This window comes from Anas platyrhynchos, chromosome 2 (assembly GCF_047663525.1).
Source record: "Anas platyrhynchos isolate ZD024472 breed Pekin duck chromosome 2, IASCAAS_PekinDuck_T2T, whole genome shotgun sequence".
In the NCBI taxonomy this organism is placed as follows: Eukaryota; Metazoa; Chordata; class Aves; order Anseriformes; family Anatidae; genus Anas; species Anas platyrhynchos.
Genome location: NC_092588.1, coordinates 48,368,782 through 48,388,724, shown reverse-complemented (window position 1 = coordinate 48,388,724; position 19,943 = coordinate 48,368,782). Strand labels below are relative to the sequence as shown.

Genomic DNA, 19,943 nt, shown 5'->3' with positions numbered 1-19,943 from the left:
AATAGGCCTAGCTATGTTCTGGTATAGAGTTTTAAAATCCTTTTTTAAAAACAAACAAAAAACATCCTTACACTAACAGGATTGATTCTTAGAAACACATGGAATGTAGGTGACATATTTGACAGTGTTTGCTCAGGAACTCACAAACTTTCCTAAATGAGCAGCTCCAGGATGTTGTCCATCATGATTGCATAGCCAGCTATGGCAGCTTGGAGATCTTTTGTGGGCATGGGGAAGAGGTGTTATTTGCTTGCATTTTGCAATATTGTTTTTAGTTCCTGTGAGTATTCTGCTACCTGCCTTGAAAAGATACCCAATAAAGACTTTTTTTTTTTTATTAAGTGATAAAAAAAATAAAAATATCTTAATAGTGCCATGTGGACTTCCATGGGTCCTGTTTCCAGTGCTAAGACCTAATCTATGACCAGTTATGAAGGAGCTTTGACTTGGGCAAAGGAGCCCAAGTCAAGGTAATGCTTTGATCATTTCTACAGGACAATTCAGTCCCATTCTGGCGTGGCAATATACATTTCTGAGAACAAAATAAAACAAACAAGTGAAGAGAAGGTTTGGGATTTGTTTTGGAGTTGTTAAATAAGCACACTTCTTCATTTCTCAGCTTGTAACAGCTCTCCTTTTTTCTCTTCACTTGACCTGTCACCTTGACCAGAAAAAACTCCTTATATGCCCCCAATAAAGAGAGAAGCAGTAAATCATGACAGATTGCCACTTCCCTTCTGTTACCCTGGGAATCCACAGGTTAGACCGATTTGCCTAGTGCAACGCACCGACCTCTTAAAAAAACAATAATAAAAAAAATGGTATAACCCTCTGTAACCCTTCAATAGTTTAATGTGGTTTGATCCCCAATCTCTGCGGTATTTTGCTGCTGAAAGGTGAGTGAAGATGGCACAAGAATAGGAGGAGGTGGGTGAGAAGCTGGCTTCCCAACAGCAGTGCAGATGTAGCCCCTGTGAGATGCAGCCCTGTGTGTGCTCTGCCTGAGATAACCAGAGAAGCGCAGGAAGGACCTTTTGGGACTTTTGGGAAAGAGACAAAGTTTGTAGAGAAATATCATCTGCCAGACAAATGTAAACAGTTCGAATTTGTTCCAAATCTAAAATCTCCCTTTTCATGTATTCAAGGATTTTTCAAATGTTTTTGATTTTCTCCTGCTCTTATTAATTAAATATATTGGGGTACTTTCTGAAGAAGAGTTACACTTGAAAATTCTGTCATAATGTGAAATATTGTCTGGTATGATTTTAAAATGCATATTGCTTTCCAATCTACTCCCAGACCACCTGTACGCAGTGCTCTCTGAAAGCAGAGATCTCCTTCAATTATATGCTCACTTTTTTTAAGGCTCTAGGATCCAAGTTGTTTTATCCTGTGAGATTCATCAGGTCAGTGTCTTCTTTTGCTATCTTTTCATTAAGTCTAGTTGTCAAAAAGTAAGAAAAAATAATGGGAGAGAAACAGACTTTCACAAGGTGTCTCTTACGAATTCACCCACCAAAGAGAGTCTACCACTTCCCTCACCGTCCAAACAGAAACAAATCTGTACACGCTCATGGCTTCTTTGTTCAGTAAGAAGGGGAAAAAAATAGTTCTCCTGCTGTATTCCTAAGGGAATCCCCCTAAGTTAAAGCACATTTTAATCTTTTGAGCCGGCAGCTTTATTAGTAAGCGTTTCCCAGTCTTCGGGGAAATCTAATTTCTCAAATAGATCAGAGCCTCTTCAAACGCAGCTTTCAGTTGCCATCCACCGGGGGACAAACGGGGAGGAGGAAGTTTGTCAGAAAAGACCTTCTCTGAGCCCAAGAGTGATTACCAGAGGTGTCTCCATCGACTGCCACCCACCTAAAGTCGATAGTACTCGAATGAGTACGCCGGTGCGGACTATATAAGAGAAGCGCATGGCCCTGGAGGGCGCATCCCCCCTCCCCGGGCTCAGCACCGACCGCCCCGCTCCGCGCCCGGCGGAGCCTCGGCGGGGACACGGGCTCTCGGGCAACGGCAGAGGACGTCTGGCCCCGGCCCGCGGCCGCTCGCCGGGGTTTGCCCGTGCTTGAAGGAAGGTAAGCTGCCGCCTCTTCGGAGGGGGCGTCCCGGCCCTTCTGGAGCCGGGGGTCCCCGCGCCCCTGCCCCTCGAGCGCCGGCTCTTCGCGCGGCTCTGCCGGGCGGCGGACGGACGGACGGATGGATGGACGGACAGAGGGCCCCGGGCCGTCGGGGAGAGCCGTCTTCCCAGCGGCTCCGATTAACTCTTTCGCCCAAAGGGGATTTGCGAGCGAGGCCAAGTATAAAGCAGTTCGCGGAGAACCGAATTCTCCTGCCTCCCCCTTAATCCTAACCGTGGGCTATAATTAGGCTAGCTTACTTAGGGGCATTACGGAGCCTCAGCCTCTTGCAACTGGGTTTGCCCTTTACGCCCTGCTTCGCGGCGGTTTCCGATGCGACTCGCCACAAACTCAGCTCCGTGCGGCTGTCCTTCCGTCCGTTCCCTCCCGGGAGCCGCCGTGCGGAGCCGAGCCGTGCCGGGCCGCCCCGCTTCGAGGGCGGAGGACGGAGGCAGCCCCCATCGCGGGACCCCCGGGGGGCAACGGCGGCCGAGCAAATCCATCGCAAAGCCCCGCAGCGCGCTCCGTGCGGGGGGGCTAATGCCCTTCCCCTAATCCTCCTCCATCACCGGGGAGCCGGCGGAGCGCGGCGGGGGCTGCCCGCGGGCTGCCGGGGCCGGCCCTGGGGGTCCCGTCGGGGCCCCGCATCCCGCCGCCATCCCGCGGGGCAGGCGTGCGGGAATCTGGGCGGCCGCGGCATGGGGGGCGGGCGGGGGGGCTGCGGGCCGGGCCCGGAGCTGACCGCCTTCGCTCTCTGCCTCCTCCCAGCGCCGCAGAGATGCGAGGGGCGAAGAAACGCCAGGCGCTGCCCGCCATCGTGCTCCTGCTGCTGGCCTCGGCCCCGCCGCCGCCGGGCGCCGAGGGCAGGGACGTGCCCGCCGCCGGAGCCGAGCGGGGGGCGCTCCTCGACCTGCTCCTGCAAGCCCTGGGCGACGACGGCCGCCCGCTGCCCCCCCGGCCCCCACGGCGGGACCGGGTCATCTCCCGGCGGTACAGTGGCGGCGCCCCGCCGCCCGACCCCCGACCCATCACCGCCGCCGCCGCCGCCCCCCGGCAGCCCCCTGCGGTACGAGGTAAGGAAGAGACGCCGCGCTGCCAGCCCAAGCCCCCAAGGAGGTTTCTGCCTTTGGTGGGGTCGAGCACTGCAGAGGGCTGCCCGGCTCCGCGCCCGCGGGGGGAGCCCCTGTGCCACAAGGGAGGTTGAGGCTGGGGGTCCCGAGGGAGGAGAGGGTCGCTCGGGCTTCCCCGCCTTCAGCTGGGAGCCAGTTGCAGCCAGAGCTGACCTCCAGCCTCCTCTGAGCGTGGCTCCGCGGCAGCCCCGTTCCAGATTTAGCACCGCTGCTCTGGTGCGAACAAAGGGGAAAAATGACTGATCGGGGAGGCAGATGTCCCGACGTACTCCTGTAAACTTCCTCTTCAACTCGACCGGTTCATCGCGTGATGCCGTTTTCTAGGCTCGCTTGGATGGGCGCGTAGGATGAGGTGTGTGCTGGGCACGGGGCTTGCTGCACCTTCCCGGAGGATGCTCCTGCAAAGCCGGGAGCCGTCCCTGCCACCGGCCCCGGACAGGTCTGGTCGTGACAAGTGGGGATGGTTCAGATCCAAGCACAGCTACGTGGTGGTGGGCACAGACTGCTTGGCCAGGAGGCCTGGCAGCAGGTCACTTCTGCCACGACTAGTTTTCATGCAAAGCCATCCAAAACATTTCCTGCTAGACTGGCACTGCCTGAGGGATTCGCGGGCGTTAGGGTGGTGCAGCTCAGCAAGAGGGAGATTAAACAATGACTTTCTCTTGGGTTGTAGCCCACTGACTTTTTTTTTTAAACTTGGTGCCTGCCAGAGATCAGAGATCCTAGTGGAGAGAAACCAAGAGGAGGGAAACTAGGGAAGTTTGGTTTCTTAGGGATTTGCCTCTCTGGAGGGTGCCCCTGTTTATGATAGCTAGTAATAGGTGAAGTTGAGATGCAGGCACCCAGAAGTCACACTAGTAGGTTGCTCATCTCTGATCAGTGTTTTATTTTGAAGAAAATTAAACATCTAATTTCAGAAAGTCTTGAAATAGTGGGGTGACATGTTCAGAAGTTAGTAGGTGAGTAACTGAGTGGCACAGACACTTGCACGCTGTAATCATTGTACAGTCTGAGGAAACTGGACCAAAAAAAGAAAAAGAGACAAAGTAATTAAAAAATAATTAATTTCTGGCCTTAGAAGCTTCTGCTGAGTGTGATCTACCCCGAGTTATTGGTTGTTCTGCGGAAAGGGGTAGTAGTGTTCCTGTGAACTTCTAGATTTTCTTGCCTTTTCAGAACAGGTGGTTACAGGCAAACCAACCCAAACCAGATTGCCACAGAGTTGTATCCTTAGTGAAAAAGGTGCTGCTGGTTTTCAGTGTGGCTGGCCATGGGTGATTGCTTGCTTTTGCTTAATTCTTTATGTTCTGTGGGCAAACCCTCAATGTACACTTTTCAATGAAAAAAAAAATCTAAATGGCCTTTTCAAGGCAGAATAAAAAATGCCTTATACGGGTCTTCTTTGCAAGAGAACGAAAGAAAGAAAAGTACAAACTTGAGAGCAATTATTGCTAGTATAATGTGGTTTAGAGAAAAAAGCCTGTTGTGGACAACCGTTATCTCTCTTTTGAGATGTTTATTCCTAATTTAGTAGTTACATCAAGCTCCCAAATATTTATGCAGTTTTGAAGATGCATTTTCTTGATCAGTATTATATGTAATAAGGCTTTATTTTCTGTTAAACTTTAGTTTTAATAAATATATTGTACACTACAGAGGTGAAATTTCTGAATGTCCTTAAAGGGAGGATTTCTCCAGTTGTCATTGGCACAGGTGCAGTGTCCTGTGGGCAGCCACAAAGTTAGTTTTCTCCAGCCCAGACAGGGCAGATCTACAGCTTAAAAATAGTCAAGTTTTGATATTAATTCCTTTTTTTTTTTGAATAAAAAACAGTAAGGATACAAACTAGTATCTGTTGTGATGATATATGTTTGTTTGGGGGCCAGAAAACTGTTAGGCTTTATATGCAAGTCATCAACTCTTTTCTTATAACTCCTGTCACCAGCACATTAACAGCAGCTTTGTACTCCAGCTGGTAGTACCTGAGCATCAGCTGAAAAGAACAGCTAATCTTCCCGTCAGTCAGGAAACGTGTTGCATTCAGCTACATACTGAGTCAAGCATTTAGAATCAGTTATATATTTGGATTGGCTGCTCTTATTGCAGAAAATCAAACCCAAGTGTCTGACTTAGAAGAGAATTGCTTCTTTTGCTTAATTGCTTCTTGCATTTGAAACGCAAAGCATCCAGAGCAGTACCTTATATAGAAGAAAGAATCCAAGGAAACCCCATTTTTGTGCATTTTCCTTTTTTTCTTTCTTTTCCAAGGAAAAAAACCAACCAAACAAACAACAACTCCTTAGTATCAATGAGCTGAATAGCAGGAGGTTTGAAATACACTTTCCCTCCTGGTCTCTGAGAACTGGTTCCAGCTTTAATCTTTCAGCAGGATGAGCTAATTCAGGTCACAGCCCTGCATCTCCCCACATGTTTTGTATTTATTTTGGGGCTTAGTTAAATTTTTGCATAGTGAGGAGAGCAAGCCTGGTGTGCCAGCAGGTGAATTCTAGGAGGCAAGTGGCTGGAGCACAGGATGAGGAATGAAGAGTTGAGAGGGGATGGGTCTTCATCCTTACCGCCGTGGGGAATGTACTCCTCAGGCCATAATGGAATGTCAAAGCATCATTGTGTGTACTAAATGAGGTACTGCTCATTTGTAGATACAGAAAAGAGAGTGTAAGACAAAACTGGTTGGTCTGTGATGCCCAGTCTGAAAGTGGCTTGCAGCCAATTCACGGACAGGCCCTGGTGTTGAGCTGTGTCAGAGAAATACCTGAGGTGTGGGAGACAGAGGGATTTGGCCAACCTCTTTTCAGTGGTTTGTGGGGACAGGACAAGGGGCAATGGCCACAAGATAGAGCACAGGAAGTTCCGCACCAACATGCAAAAGAACATCTTCATGGTGAGGGTGACAGAGCACTGGAACAGGCTGCCCAGGGAGGTTGTGGAGTCTCCTTCTCTGGAGATATTCAAGGCCTGTCTGGACGCCTACCTGGGCAGCCTGCTCTAGGGAACCTGCTTTGGCAGGGGGGGTTGGACCTGATGATCTTTCAAGGTCCCTTCCAACTCTTTCAATTCTGTGATTCTGTGAAATAACAGCTGTGCTGTACGTCTTCTGGGTTCATTGGGGGGCAATGGTACATGACCATGTGGGCAGCCACCGAAACGGGATGGACACTCAAACTTGCACTGGGCTGTTGTGCTCCTGCCTGGAAATGACTCTTTAGGTCTTTTTCCCCTTAGGTGTCAGGGATATAACCTGTGTTGTGTATTTCTCACCCAGATGAAGAGTTGTATCATGTGTCTTACAGGATTAAGAAAGGCACCCACATCTGCTGTAAAGACACTCATTTGCCCATCACTTCAGCTGACTTTACTTCTCTTTTTTATCCACGCATGTTCAAAAGCCTTCTCAGACAGATCTGTCCATTATTTATTTATTTATTTATTTTTCTTGGTGACTTGATTGCTGAGTGTGAGCACTTACTCTGAAGACTATATTCAGAAGAAATTTATATTCCAACTAATCAAAAAGCAGTCTTCATCTTCTGCTAGAATTTCTAGTAGAATGTCACTGAAAATACAATTTTTTTCTTTGACTTATTATATCTAGTGGTATTAAATTTTCTGTCATAATATACTTTGCCTAATTTCTATGAAATCTGTGTTTAAGTTTTATTATTATTATTATTATTATTTTATTTTATTTTTTTTTTTTTAATTAAGTGCCTCGTGAAGTTTTCAAGTGTAGTTATGAAAGCTCCTCACGGGCAGTCTTTTTCATAACTCTCCCACAGTTTCTGATGTGTAACCATGGTTGTCTTTTCATGAAGAACCCAAATATGTATTTTCACAAAGACAGGATTCAACATCAGGTTATTTTTGAATATCACGTTGGGGGAACTAGAATAGTTCGTCATTCTCCTGAGATTTTCTTTGTTACCTTTATCCAAACACTTTCCACAGGACCAAAATAGCTTCCATGCACTTAGATTGAAAGAAGTCTTGTGAAATAAAAAAGTTTGCATTAACTGTTCTTTCCATGCATATTCCCCAAGACAGTGGAGAAATGAGCTATCTAAGCTTACAAGTAGGGGGGCTGAAATTTGTCTTTGTACTGGGAGACCAGCAAGACATTTTAAAACATTTTGATAAGTTATATTTCAAGCATGAAGGAATGAAGATAAATATTGCTCTCGATTTACCAGTGTGTTCAAATTAGCCTCCTGAGCATACCTACTTCAGATTTAGAATAACATATCAGAGAAGAGAATTTGGCCCCCAAACTATTTAAAGTCTAAGGTTAAACTTAGGAGTTCAGTTTTATGCCAAATATCTTACACATCAACAGAAAAAACTATACACTGTCCCATGACATGGTGCTAATTTAAGTGTTATTCAAAATGAGTTAGATTTGAAAGATAAGTTTGGGTTTATTTTATTTTACTGTTGAATCAAAACCATGCAACTGTACATAAGGCATAAGAAAACTTTCGTTCTTTTTACTCACTTAAAAAAAATCTTGTGAAAGTCCAGTGATAGTTCCAGCTGGAAATCCCTAATTCTGCAAGATCCGCTGTGCCTAATACTAAAGTACTTCAGTGAATGTAATTACAGGTCTGGAATAAAAAAGAATACCACTAAGGAATGTAAACCTCGTCCCAAGAAAATTGAAATGTATGGTACAGTGTAATACAGAATTCTTTGCAATATCTATGTCTTGTCTAACTATTATTCATATTAGATTTTTTGAAGTATCAATATACTTTATCAATATGTTGGTAGGAATTTCTGGACATTTAGAAGGGATAAAGAAAATGAGAGTTAATAAAAATGCCATCCTCTAAAATCATGTTTACCAAAACAGACATTACCTCAGAAATTATCAGAATTCTAGGTGAAATTTTATTAAAAGATTAATAATTACATTAAAAATCAAAATATTTTTTGCTTGCTTATAGAAATTATTCCTGATTCTACATTTGAAGTTTCAAATTATTTTCACTGTGAAGTTGGTGGGTAGGTTTAATATAATCAATATTCCAAATGTTTATGGTGCTCATTTTTCTTTATTTTTATTGGGATAGGCATGATAGGTCTGTAAATTATAACTTTGCATATATAAAATACAGTACTTAGGAGAAAAGTTGTTCTCATAGAATTAACAAGCTGAATGAATCACTGGATCCATCATCTTCCTCTCAGAACACCTGTATATACCCACTAACTTGGGCATTGAAAGTGGTGTAGATGCCATAATACAATATGTTGCCCAGGCTAATTGTTACTGAGACAAGGTCAGAGGGGATGTATCTCTTCATAACATGATGCAGAAATTGTAACGGTCCCAATAAGTTCAGTGGAAATAACCACCATCTCAGTTGCTACCAAGATTAGGTGTCAATCCTACTCAAAAGAATGCATGTAGGCAGGGTAGATTTTTGTTACGTAGTATTTTATTTGGATGAGAATTACTGTTCATTAATTACATTGATAGTATTTTTATCTCAAAGTCATACTCAAATTTTCTATGATAAATTCTACTAGCAAGTTGATATTGTCCACTTTTTGACTCATTACTTACTGTTTTGTGTAATAAATGTACAGTTCCACACCCCCAAGTTACAATTTTGATAAGCGCATATTTGTAATATATGCCTTTCCCAGCATTTTTGCTATTTTTAATGGAATGATCATTGACTTTACTGACTTTCATTCAGGTTAGCTGTTACTTATCACCATCGTTTCCTTCCAGTAAGTATTACATTTGTATTAGTTCTCCAGTCTTTAAGATGTCAATGATTTTGGTGCATCTAGTTTGCATGCCAGCTTTCTTAGTTTCTTGTTTAAATTAAGCACCAAATGCTGCAGACCACCTATATATGCTTATATACATATATACTTATATATGCAGACCACCTCAACCTTCAGTTCCATTTAAAGGTTGGTATCCATCTTGTCCACCTCCTTCATGGATATGACAACTTTATAACCTGTAACTCTCCTGCTGCATTTCTTGCCTCAAATACTTAAGTTGTTAGGTGTATTGTACAACATGACTTCTAATAGTGATTCTGTGTGTTTGGCAAACATGATTACCAGGCAATAGAACTAGGCTGCTGAACAGAAGATATCTGAAATCTAGGATAAGCCTCCAGCATCTTCTTTATCATGGTGGAGAGTTTTGAACCCATGAATGAATTCTGATAGCTAATGAGTAAACAAGAACAAAACTACTTATTGTCAATTTGTAATTGCTATGTACACTGGGATTTAAAATACAATGAAGGCCATCAGAATAGTCCTTCAAATGAAGTGATTCTACTGGCTTTCCAAGGGGCTCTGCTCTTACTTCCATTATGCACAGTGCAAACCAAGGCTGCTCAATACCTTCAGAATCTATGTGACATTGCATGCTGCTCTGTCACCTGAAGGATGAAACCTTGTGGAATTGCAGTACACTGGGCAGAAAGTATTTCAGATGATAGTATTTCAGATAATACTACACTGTAATGAGGGGCAAAATACGATTGCATATGGAAAAACTCTTTTTGTTCATCTGCCATTGGCAAAAACAACAATAACAAAAAACAACAACAACAACAACAAAAAACAGTGACTTCTTTATTCAATATGGAGAGATTTTCTGGTTTTCATTTTAGTCCATTTTAGTATTAAAAAAATCCATTTTGTATTTAGCATGACAATATACACAATTAATAATATGTACCGTTCTAGCCCCAGAAAAATGAATATCAGAATTCTTACTGAATTATGCCAGGTTTATACCTGAAGTACACCAGGACTCCTCCAATATGCAGCAAAGTGAACAACAAATAAAACAGAGATTTCACTTCAAAGTAGATCCAAGTGCATAACTGTCTGCAATCCAGGAACTATGGCATGCATTTTGAATTAGTCTAGCTTGGCACTGTGCCTGTGAGCAAACTGAAGAGTTGAGATATTTCTTTTTTTTTCCTTCTTTTTTCTTTTTTCTTTTTTTTTTTTTCTTTCTTTCTTGTAGACATGAAGTTCTGATTATCATAAAATAAAATAAAATAACATCAGGTCTCAGTGTTTTCTAGTTTGTTATTTCAGGTGTTAATCTGATAGGGAAAGAGTGGTAGTATGGAAATGTAAGGCTTTGTAGGATATTTATTGTTTAGCAAATAAGTATGGGCCTTGAAAATACACTGCTTCATGTCTAGAGATTATTTTAAGCTTTTAAAATATATATGTATACATGGAGAAAGCTTTAAGAAGATGAGCAGTGTAAATATATATATGTCCAATGTATAGGCACACACCCTCACATATACACTTTCTGTGTAGGACAATAACCATTGGAAGGCTGCAGAAAGAAAAGGGAGGCTGATTTGATTTCCACTGCATAGTGCCACTGCCAGCCTTGGGATCATGAAGTCATTAATTGCTCTTTCCAAGTGGCCAGAAAGTAGGTTTTGGGGAAAGTAGGAATATCCCTATATTAATTGTGCTACACCTGTTTTCTCAAGAATCAAATATTTCAGTGGTATATTATGCATAAATACGCAGTTACATAGAACAAGGTTTATTTTATTTTATTTTTAAATCAGAAAAAAGAAACATATTCTCTGGGGCAGTTGTTTTCTTATTGTTGGAACTTCAGCAGCTGCATACACTCTGTCCCATGAGATCACAAGTGAAACTTAACTCTAGTGGGGAAAATATGTCAAAAATGAAATTTGAAAATGATAAGAAGAAGATATATAATGGAAAACATTTTGCTTGAAAGAGTCTTTCTTCTGCTAGCATCAATTCATGGTGAGGCATTTCTATTCAATTTAAGGATGAATACTTCATTTTGTTACTTGTGTCTTTGAGGTTACTACTTCAGTGGAAGACCTACAGGCTATTGTCGTTTGTGTTTTGGGCGTTATTAAATGTCGGTCAAATGGAAAACATTTGCTCCAGTGAGAGAATTGATTGAATATTGATGATATACTGAGGGTGCAATTTTTTATCTGTAGGGTATAAACAGAATTTAACACATGAAGGATCTAAGCATTTCATTTGTTAGTGGCCATGTTTATATTATTCTATGTTTTATTATGTTTACTGAGCAAAAAATTATTGATGTGCCACTAATGTTTTTGCAGAAATGGTGCCTAAAAATGTATTTGTTTAACACCAGTGGAACAAAGAATATCTAAATATTTATTTATTTATATTTAAGTCTATTAGGTCTTTGTCAATTGAAATAAGTTGGTTAGATTACATTTTAGTATGTTCTCTTACTATAGGTATCTTTGGGTTGAAAATAAACATTTAGTTTTGCATCATTAAAACAATTATTGTAATGTTCCTTGCAGATCTTATGCAACTTTAAGAGGAATATGGCACAAATTTAATCAAGACTTTGTTTAAATTATGTTCCCTTTTTGGCTTGAATCTGCAATATAAAGGAAAGAAATAAAAGCAAAACCCCGCTAGAAAACATTAAACTCTTTTTTCCTTAACCCTTACTGTTTATGATGTTAAACTATATGTGTTTCAGTAGAAGAAACATTTGAAATGAAGTGTTAGGAAATGTATCCTTATCAGTATATAGGACAGTGCTGGATATATGCCCTAGATTAATAAAACTCTTGAATCCCATTGAATTAAAATAGCTGAGGAGATAGCTGTGATTTTACTACTTTAACTGTGATAATTACTTCTTCCTCATCTTTTATTGGTATAGCTTGCTTAACATGAGATGCTTCTCATTTATTTTTGAAATTTTAATACCTGATAATATTTATGTTTGTTTGTTTTTAAATCATATACAGTAATGCTTACATACACATATATTTCCATGAACATCTTCATAATGTTATAACTGTACAAGGAAATAAACTTTATTCTTGTATGCTATGCTTGTAAAAGATCTCAGACACATACCTTTAAGAATTATATTTTAATTTTGTCTTCATCCAACACTATTAAAGCTAGTTATTGACTTCTACCTTGGTGAAGGATCAATAGCAACAGCTTTGTCCGTTTGTGATGGAGCCAGTCCCTTGGAATACAAGCAACCCTTTCAGTAAATAAGTTCTTCCTAATATCCAATCTAAACCTCCCCTCATGCAACTTTAGCCCATTCCCCCTCATCCTGTCACGTGGGAGAATAGACCAATTCCCATCTCACTACAGCCTCCTTTAAGATACCTATAGAGAGTGATAAGGTCACCCCTGAGCCTCCTCTTCTCCAGGCTGAACAACCCCAGCTCCCTCAGCTGCTCCTCATAAGACTTGTTCTCCAGATCCCTCATCAGCTTTGTTGCCCTTCTCTGGACTTGTTCAAACAAACTGAACACAGTACTTGAGCTGCGGCCTCACCAGAGTTGAGTACAGGGGGACAATCACTTCCCTAGTCCTGACATAGGAAAACTGGGATATTCAGCTAAGGAAATTTAGGAAAAATATTTTCAGAACTCATCTTTTACCTCATGGACAAAAGCTCATTACGAAAACATATCAATTTCTTCTGTTGTCCTTTGAAATGTTCTGGTTTGGAATACCATCTGAAGCAGGCTAATAACAGTCATTTTATACCACAGGCCTAAAGTTTGGATGGACCAATTAGTCAGTACCTATTTAGCAAGACATATCTTACAATTTGTGCTTCCCCTTATTATGTGACCAAATCCCAAGTTTGCCTGTGAAGTTGATATACAAAGGTTTTCCCCCTTTATTTGGTAATGAGCTATTTTTCCAAATGCTAGGGCAATTGATGATCTTCTGGAAAAGGGATTACTACAAAATAAATCATTTGTGTGGAAACGACCTGTGCAGGTGCAACAAATTCAATACCCAGATGTACTACTCATGAACTGGGTAATTCAACATTACCTGTGTGGTGGCATCACTCCATGTGTACATATGTGATTCAGCTGCACAGAACTAGAGATGATCTCTTATCTAAGCTTTAGTCAGGGCTTTCAGAATCCTTAGAACAGATCCAAACTGCATATTTATCCTGAAGTCTACCCATCCGGAACTGATTAGCCCCTTCAGAAAAGCCTTGCTTCTCCTTCTTTACTTCTGTCTAGAGCAGCAATTCTTTGCTTGTTAGAGTAAGGAGTAGAGCAAGGAATCTTGCTCTAATAGATAGGAGACTTCTTGAATGTTGAGTGTAACATGTTTGTGCTGACCCAGTTCCTTTTCTTTGCAGTTACTCTCACTGTCTCTGAGTACCAGAATTTTATAACAGTGAAAGCAGTATTAAGAACCAGAGAAGCATAAAACTATCTATTTCAGGATGTGGAAAGTGTTCTCTCCCTCTCCCTCTCCCTCTCCCTCTCCCTCTCCCTCTCCCTCTCCCTCTCCCTCTCCCTCTCCCTCTCCCTCTCCCTCTCCCTCTCCCTCTCCCTCTCCCTTTCCCTTAAGTAAGGCCAAAGCTTTCTGCCCAGAAGATTTTGGCCCAGTGAAACGTATGGTTTACGTGCATTTTACTCCTGATTTTGTTTCTTGAAGAGACCTTGTATATCAGTGTCTAAGTAGTTCACCATGCTTGATGCATTTATATCTCATACTCAAAATATTTTGATTTCAGTTATCATTTATAAGACATCTCCTCCTGTATGTGATAGAGTAAGATGACCTTAGCCTGGGTATAAGTCTAGCATATGTTCACAAGGAACACCTTTAAGATAGCAGTTTGGAATAAGTGAGAATCTATGGGTTATTAATCTACTTTGATAGTTCTGAATCTGTTTTAATTCAGAAAGAAATAGAAACATTTCTAAAATTAGCATAGGAATTGTAAAGTACAGTTAAACATTACCATTTGCACAGCAATCAACCTGGAGCCTATTCATCTTTCAAAAAGACCAGGGCCTAATTCATCTTTGGCAAACTCAATTCCATTTCCTTTCACTCCAACAGAGTTTGCCTATGTTTGTCAGTGCTGAGTTTGGCTTGTATGCAGTTGAGCACATGTCATCAGCTTTCATTCAGATGATTTAACTAGTTCATATATTTCTTTTGATGTATTGCAGCTGTTCATGTATTTAATTCATGTAAATATTCTAGAATCTACATTTATTAGCAGCCACGATAGCTAAAACAGAATACTTGCATAGAGTGTTGCAGAATTGCAAAAAGTGAACTTCCTCTTCATATTTATCAATATCTAGTCTCTATATCTCATTCTAAGAGTAATACTGCCTTCAGTCCAGTAGCTTTCCAAACATAGTTTGGAGTCTGTGGATTCAGCTGAAATATCTGCCTTAATAGTTAAGTGATTCCAAGTAGCTGGTAATTGAATAGAAATTGTAATTTGTTATAGAAAAGATATGAATAGGAAAAATACAGCTTCAGTAAATTAATGCCTTGAATACTTTGACCAATCCTACCTATATGTCTCATTATTATCACTTTTTTAATTGTATTTTTATATTTTAATGAACAATTACTATTATAATACATCTTTCCTCTTGGAGATGGTGAAGTACATATTCACAACTTAGTATTCAAAATAGCCAGGGATTCATGTTTGACATTTGAATTCCCTGAGGGATATCTTAACCTCATTATTGGACTCTCTTAGGGAAAAACAAACAAACAAACAAACAAAACCCACCTGCATAAACTCAAACATAATGTCTGTAATTATTTTGAGACTATTCTTTTGCTTTTCAAAATAGACATGTATTTCAGAGTTTTACATGTCTACATCTGACAGGAGATAAAAAATTGGAGGGGTGCTTTTGAATTATCTGTACTTATCTGTATATATGTGTTGCTAGTCAAGGGGCTTGCAATACAAACAATGGTTGCTATTTTTTTTTTACATTTTTTTTCAGATGTAAAAGTTGCCAGATTATATTCAGCTAGGTCTATATCTCTATACATTCCAGTTTTTTTTCTAGGGTGACCACTAATTGTAATAGAAGAAAAGTAATAGCATACAGATTTGGTTTATTTCTTGATCCACAGTATATTCTGATAGAAATGGGGATTTACAGAGAAGAGAAAAAGCAAATCCTTGCTTCTTAATGTTCTTCTGCAAAACAAATATAAAGGTCTCCACAGGCAAGGATTAACTAATACAAATATGCTTTCTTAGCAGCTATTGAAGAATTACTAATAAACATCATTATAACTGAGTTCAAGATATTCAACCTTGTAAATATATCCTGTTATAATTTCATTATGGTTGGCTGAAGCCCTAGGAGAACCCAACATTTCAACCTCATTGTTCAAGTCTTAATGAATTATTGGAAAGTGGCTGATTAGAAAGCATTGGATCAGAAGGGACCGCTGCATTCTGAATATTACTCTCTTTGATGTTGTTTACCTCCCAGGTTGACTCATTTCCTTGGTCAGAAATCTTAGTACATGAAGCTGTGTGCCTACTCTACTGGGACATTATATGCCAGTGCAAGTCCAGAAGCCAGATGTGAAAGGTTTATGTAGATTTTATTTGTTTATTTATTTATTTATTTTGTGGATTTAATGTACGTTGCAAATATTCGTGTAAGCTTACACTTTAGAATATGATTCTGAGCAGAAATGGGGCACAACTTCAATGCAGCTACAGAGAATACAACAAAAGAAATTGTGTACCCAAACAGAAACTTAGAGAGAGTCTCCTTAGGTTAGACACACTATATTTACTCCTCTGTCTGCTGTTAGGGTTTGAGGTCTGCTTGCTTCCTGCTTCCAGTTACTTCTGAATGAAATCACTCTTCATCTGTTCAAGGCAGAGTGTGCACTGTGATATCTGTTTGTGACACTCCAACCACTGCACACTCCTGGGTAAGAGCTTGGGCCTGTGCTATGCATCAGCATCGACTTGATCTTTATCTTCCAGAGAACTCCAGAGTTTAAGTGACAAAGCACAAGCACAGACACAAGGAATTGGAATGTTGACAGTGAGTGCATCTCGAGACTGGAGTCAGAGCCTTGATGAATTCCTAGACACTGTAAGCATAGTGAAGGAGATGTAAGTTTGAGTACTTGGTTCCATCTTCACAGTGGCTCAGTGTTGTTCCACTGCCTTCCACATCACATATACAGGGCAGTCCCTCTGTAAAGATTCACGTTCCCCAGCAGATCAGTCACACAGTGGGATGTTACTTCAGGTAAATTCAAAAAAGAGCAGCAATAAACTGCATCCTGATTTTTTAAATCTACTTTAAAACTATACTTGTTTGAAGATATTTCCATTGCGTATGTCACCTAAAATAATGTAAAAGGAACACCCATTTAACCACAAGATTCCACACTCAGGCTGTGGTTGACAGTCACTCAATTTGATGAAGCTGTGTGTTTTTTTCAGTTGAATATTTCTTCAGGTTACCTCTCAGTACAGCCTCTGCTATCTTGGGGTAGGGAAGGGGTTTGAGCATTTGGCTTGCTTGGATTGAGGGTCTTTTCTTTAAAGATCACCTTACAATATGCTCGAATGGCCTCCACAGTTAGGAGGAACCTATATTTTAAAGGTCCAGAGCTTTCTGGGTGTCTTGTTGATAACACACCTCAGACAAATCTTCAAGTTTATGTCTTCTGAAATACTGCAAAAGGAGCATCATACTACACTATGTTTCCACATTATATACAATAGCCTCTGTATTATTTTAAATTAAGCAGATAGCTTTAATTTGAAGAGTATGCAGGCTAAAAGTATTTGAAGCGTGGTAACCAACATTGTAGCCAGGCCTCTTATTCTTTCACATAAGACGGCTAAGGTTCAGAGGGTGCAAAGGAGGAGGAAATAACATGAAAGCTGGTTTTGCCAGACAGGTAAAGACTTATTCATGCTGGGAGAATCTCCAGCTGGGAAAATCCATGGTTGTTACAGTCTTTGTGCCACCAGAATAGAAAAAAGGGTTAGCTCAGTGAAGAGAATCTGGCTCAAAGAACTTAAAATAAATATCAGATGTCAGAGCTGTGACTTAATTGTTTAGCTAAGTAGATCATGTGAATTACACACAGATTGAGGACCTGTTTTTGCTTCTATTGAAATCGAGGAGAACAGAATCAGGCCACGCTTTTCTTCCAGTATCTTTCAAACACCAAAACTGTTACTGGAGTGTATGACAGCTCCTAGAACCATTTTTGTACCAGTCAGAAATCCTAGAGAGCCGCTAGTACGCAATTTATGTTTTTTTATTATGGACATAGGCTAGGACTTTAAACAGAATGTATTTCCTTAGGTTATTTTAGTTTTTATTTCAAAATTTGACATGCAGACAATGGCTCCTAAGACTCTAACTGTGGAAACTGGAACTCCAGATTCAGATGTTGGTTTTAACAGTAGCCAGTTTCAAAGAGAAACATTGAGACATATATGTATTTTCCTCATTTTAATGCATTCTCAGATTAAAGCTCTGACAATATCAGAACTAGACCTATGTCCCAATTCAGAGATACTATCTTCAATTGTTCCATTGAGAAACTCTACTGATCTGAAAGCCCAACAACTTTATAGTGAAAATTTGGATTTTTCTTCTTCCTTAACGAACATACGTGTTTGTTACGTTTTATGAATAACAGGAAATAAGACTTTTTTCTTCCATAGTTACAGTATTTTATGCTTTCTTTGACATTTTTAAATTTTCTATTAAATAAAACTAAACAAACAAAAATACCCACCCTTGTTCAATCATGAAGGCTTCGCAGGATCAGAAGAAAAATGGTAGAAGCTGAAAACTTGAAAAGATCATTCAGAAAGAACTGAAATATTTTATGAGAAGGCTTCACATGTGCAACTGATTTTGGGAGAAGGCAACATGTACAGTGATTACCCGGCTAAGAGCCCTCATGTAGTTCTACCAAAAGAGGGAAATATTGGTAGACAGGTGACTGAAAAGTGTCTGAAAAGATCTGCAATTTGCAGACTCACGTATTTCTGTAAATTCCATGTGGATGATGAAGGTGTGTTGTTACAGCATGTAACTGATGACATTATAAATTAAGTATAAAGAAATTACTTAGTATCATATTCTTGGACATACATATAAGATACTGGCAGAAGTATTCTGATTTAGAACATTTTGTAGGTGCTGATTTCTGCATTCACACCACAGAGGGCATCAGAGGGTGGTGGTTGGGAGGGGCTGACAAGAACTTCTGTCCCCTGGCCAGCCACAATTCAGCATGTCCAAGTTCATGATGATAATATCAATAAAAGAGCAGTTTTTTAACCAGCATCAGGGTGTGATTTCTTTTTCTGAGAATTTTTCTGAGCACATAATTAGCAATTACTTTCCTTTCACTAATGAGTTAAGCAAAGAAAAATCAAAGCGGGGGTTGGGGGAGAAGAAGAACATTGTATTACCAGCGTTGAAAACCCAGTTCGCAACAGGCAAAACTATCCTGCTCATCCCCTGTTTGCCTATCCTAGCCCTTCAGATGTGATTAAATGCTGCTTCTGCAGCTCAAGTGAGTTAGCTTCCTCCAGTCTCAGGTTATGTCCTTCCCACAGCTCAGTGCCCAGGCTTGCAGGAGCCAACTCTAGGGATAATCCGTTGCCCTTAAGAGGGTGTTGAACTGGAGGCTGGCAACCTCTTTTAGGCTGTAAATAGTCGTCGCTCTGCTGAGATAGGAAGGCCTCCCTGGAATTACTGTTCGTGCCGATAGTTGTCTTCATAGCAACGATTGCTGCTAACTATTCCTGTCACTCCCTGCTCCCACTCACAGCTTGGCGGAGACCAGCCAAGGCAAGGAGGCCAAAGGGAGAGTGGAGAGGGAAGAAGACAAAGTGCAACAGTTGGGCAAGAGTAGGGCATGGACACAGAAGACTGGAGACAGCAGCTGGTTGGATCTCTCCTGTGAATGTGAGCTGGTCTTTATCATCTTCCCATGACTGCAAGTTTTTCCAATGTTCAGACTGCTGGAGGAACTTACTGAAAAATAGTTTTCCACTGCAACTTCTGAAGAAGTAACTTAGATATGAGTGAGGACAGGAATCCTAAGATCATCTCCTGTGACTTGTATACTGTGTAGGTGCTATAGTGACACAAGATGAACACCAAATACTTCTATTTCTCCTACTTTTGTTCTCTTATTTTTGGATGCATGTTCTTGCTGCTGTCTTCTACTGTCACAGGTGCCTTCATTTTTATATGCTATGATAACGCTGGTCACAGGGAGTGAGAAACATAAAACATGAGCAGTTGTGGTGTCTGAAAGATCGTCCTGTGGATTTAAGTCGGGAAATTGAATTATAAAAGAAAGTACATTTGTATCTTTCCCAAGTAATGTTACCATAAAAAGAAAAAGAGCAAACTCAAGTAAAATTTATGTGTATTTACTTTGTTCGTTCCTCTTTTGATTTTGTGAAAGTTTCTGTTGAAGGACTGCTTTCACTTGAAATATATATAAAAAAAAAAGACACACACATTTGTCTCTGAGGACTTTGTATCACCTTCATCTCCTTTCACCTTTATGAACGAAGGCAGCTCTCACACAAATTGTGTTTGGGAGGGTCTACATTGGCAAGAGGACCACAATGATAGCTATAATAACACAGGAGTGTGGACAGGACACTGCTTTCATTATGGCCTCTAAGATCCAGCAGGAGTATACAATGATTATGGGACTAAAGTCATCACTTCAAAAAGGAGACAATCTTTACTTTCATTTTCTTTCTTACTCAGATGAATGGAGAAGAATCTGCAGCAGTGTAGAAAATATAAAATTTTGATTTTCCTTTGTAGAA

General features: G+C 40.6%; 1 protein-coding gene across 2 annotated transcripts in view; it reads left to right on the top strand.

Annotated features, from left to right (window-relative positions):
* Positions 1-1,327: 1,327 nt before the first annotated feature.
* ALKAL1 (ALK and LTK ligand 1) overlaps positions 1,328-19,943 on the top strand; it is a 37,188-nt gene continuing 18,572 nt past the window's right edge. The window contains exons 1-2 of one of the 2 annotated variants that reach the window (XM_027452090.3): positions 1,328-2,081; positions 2,892-3,196. In XM_027452090.3, coding sequence (XP_027307891.2) covers positions 2,902-3,196 — 295 coding nt within the window. In that variant the 5' untranslated portion in view covers positions 1,328-2,081; positions 2,892-2,901. Of the gene's footprint in view, positions 2,082-2,285; positions 3,197-19,943 lie in introns of those variants that run through there. The other variant, XM_072034125.1, reaches the window with a different exon arrangement.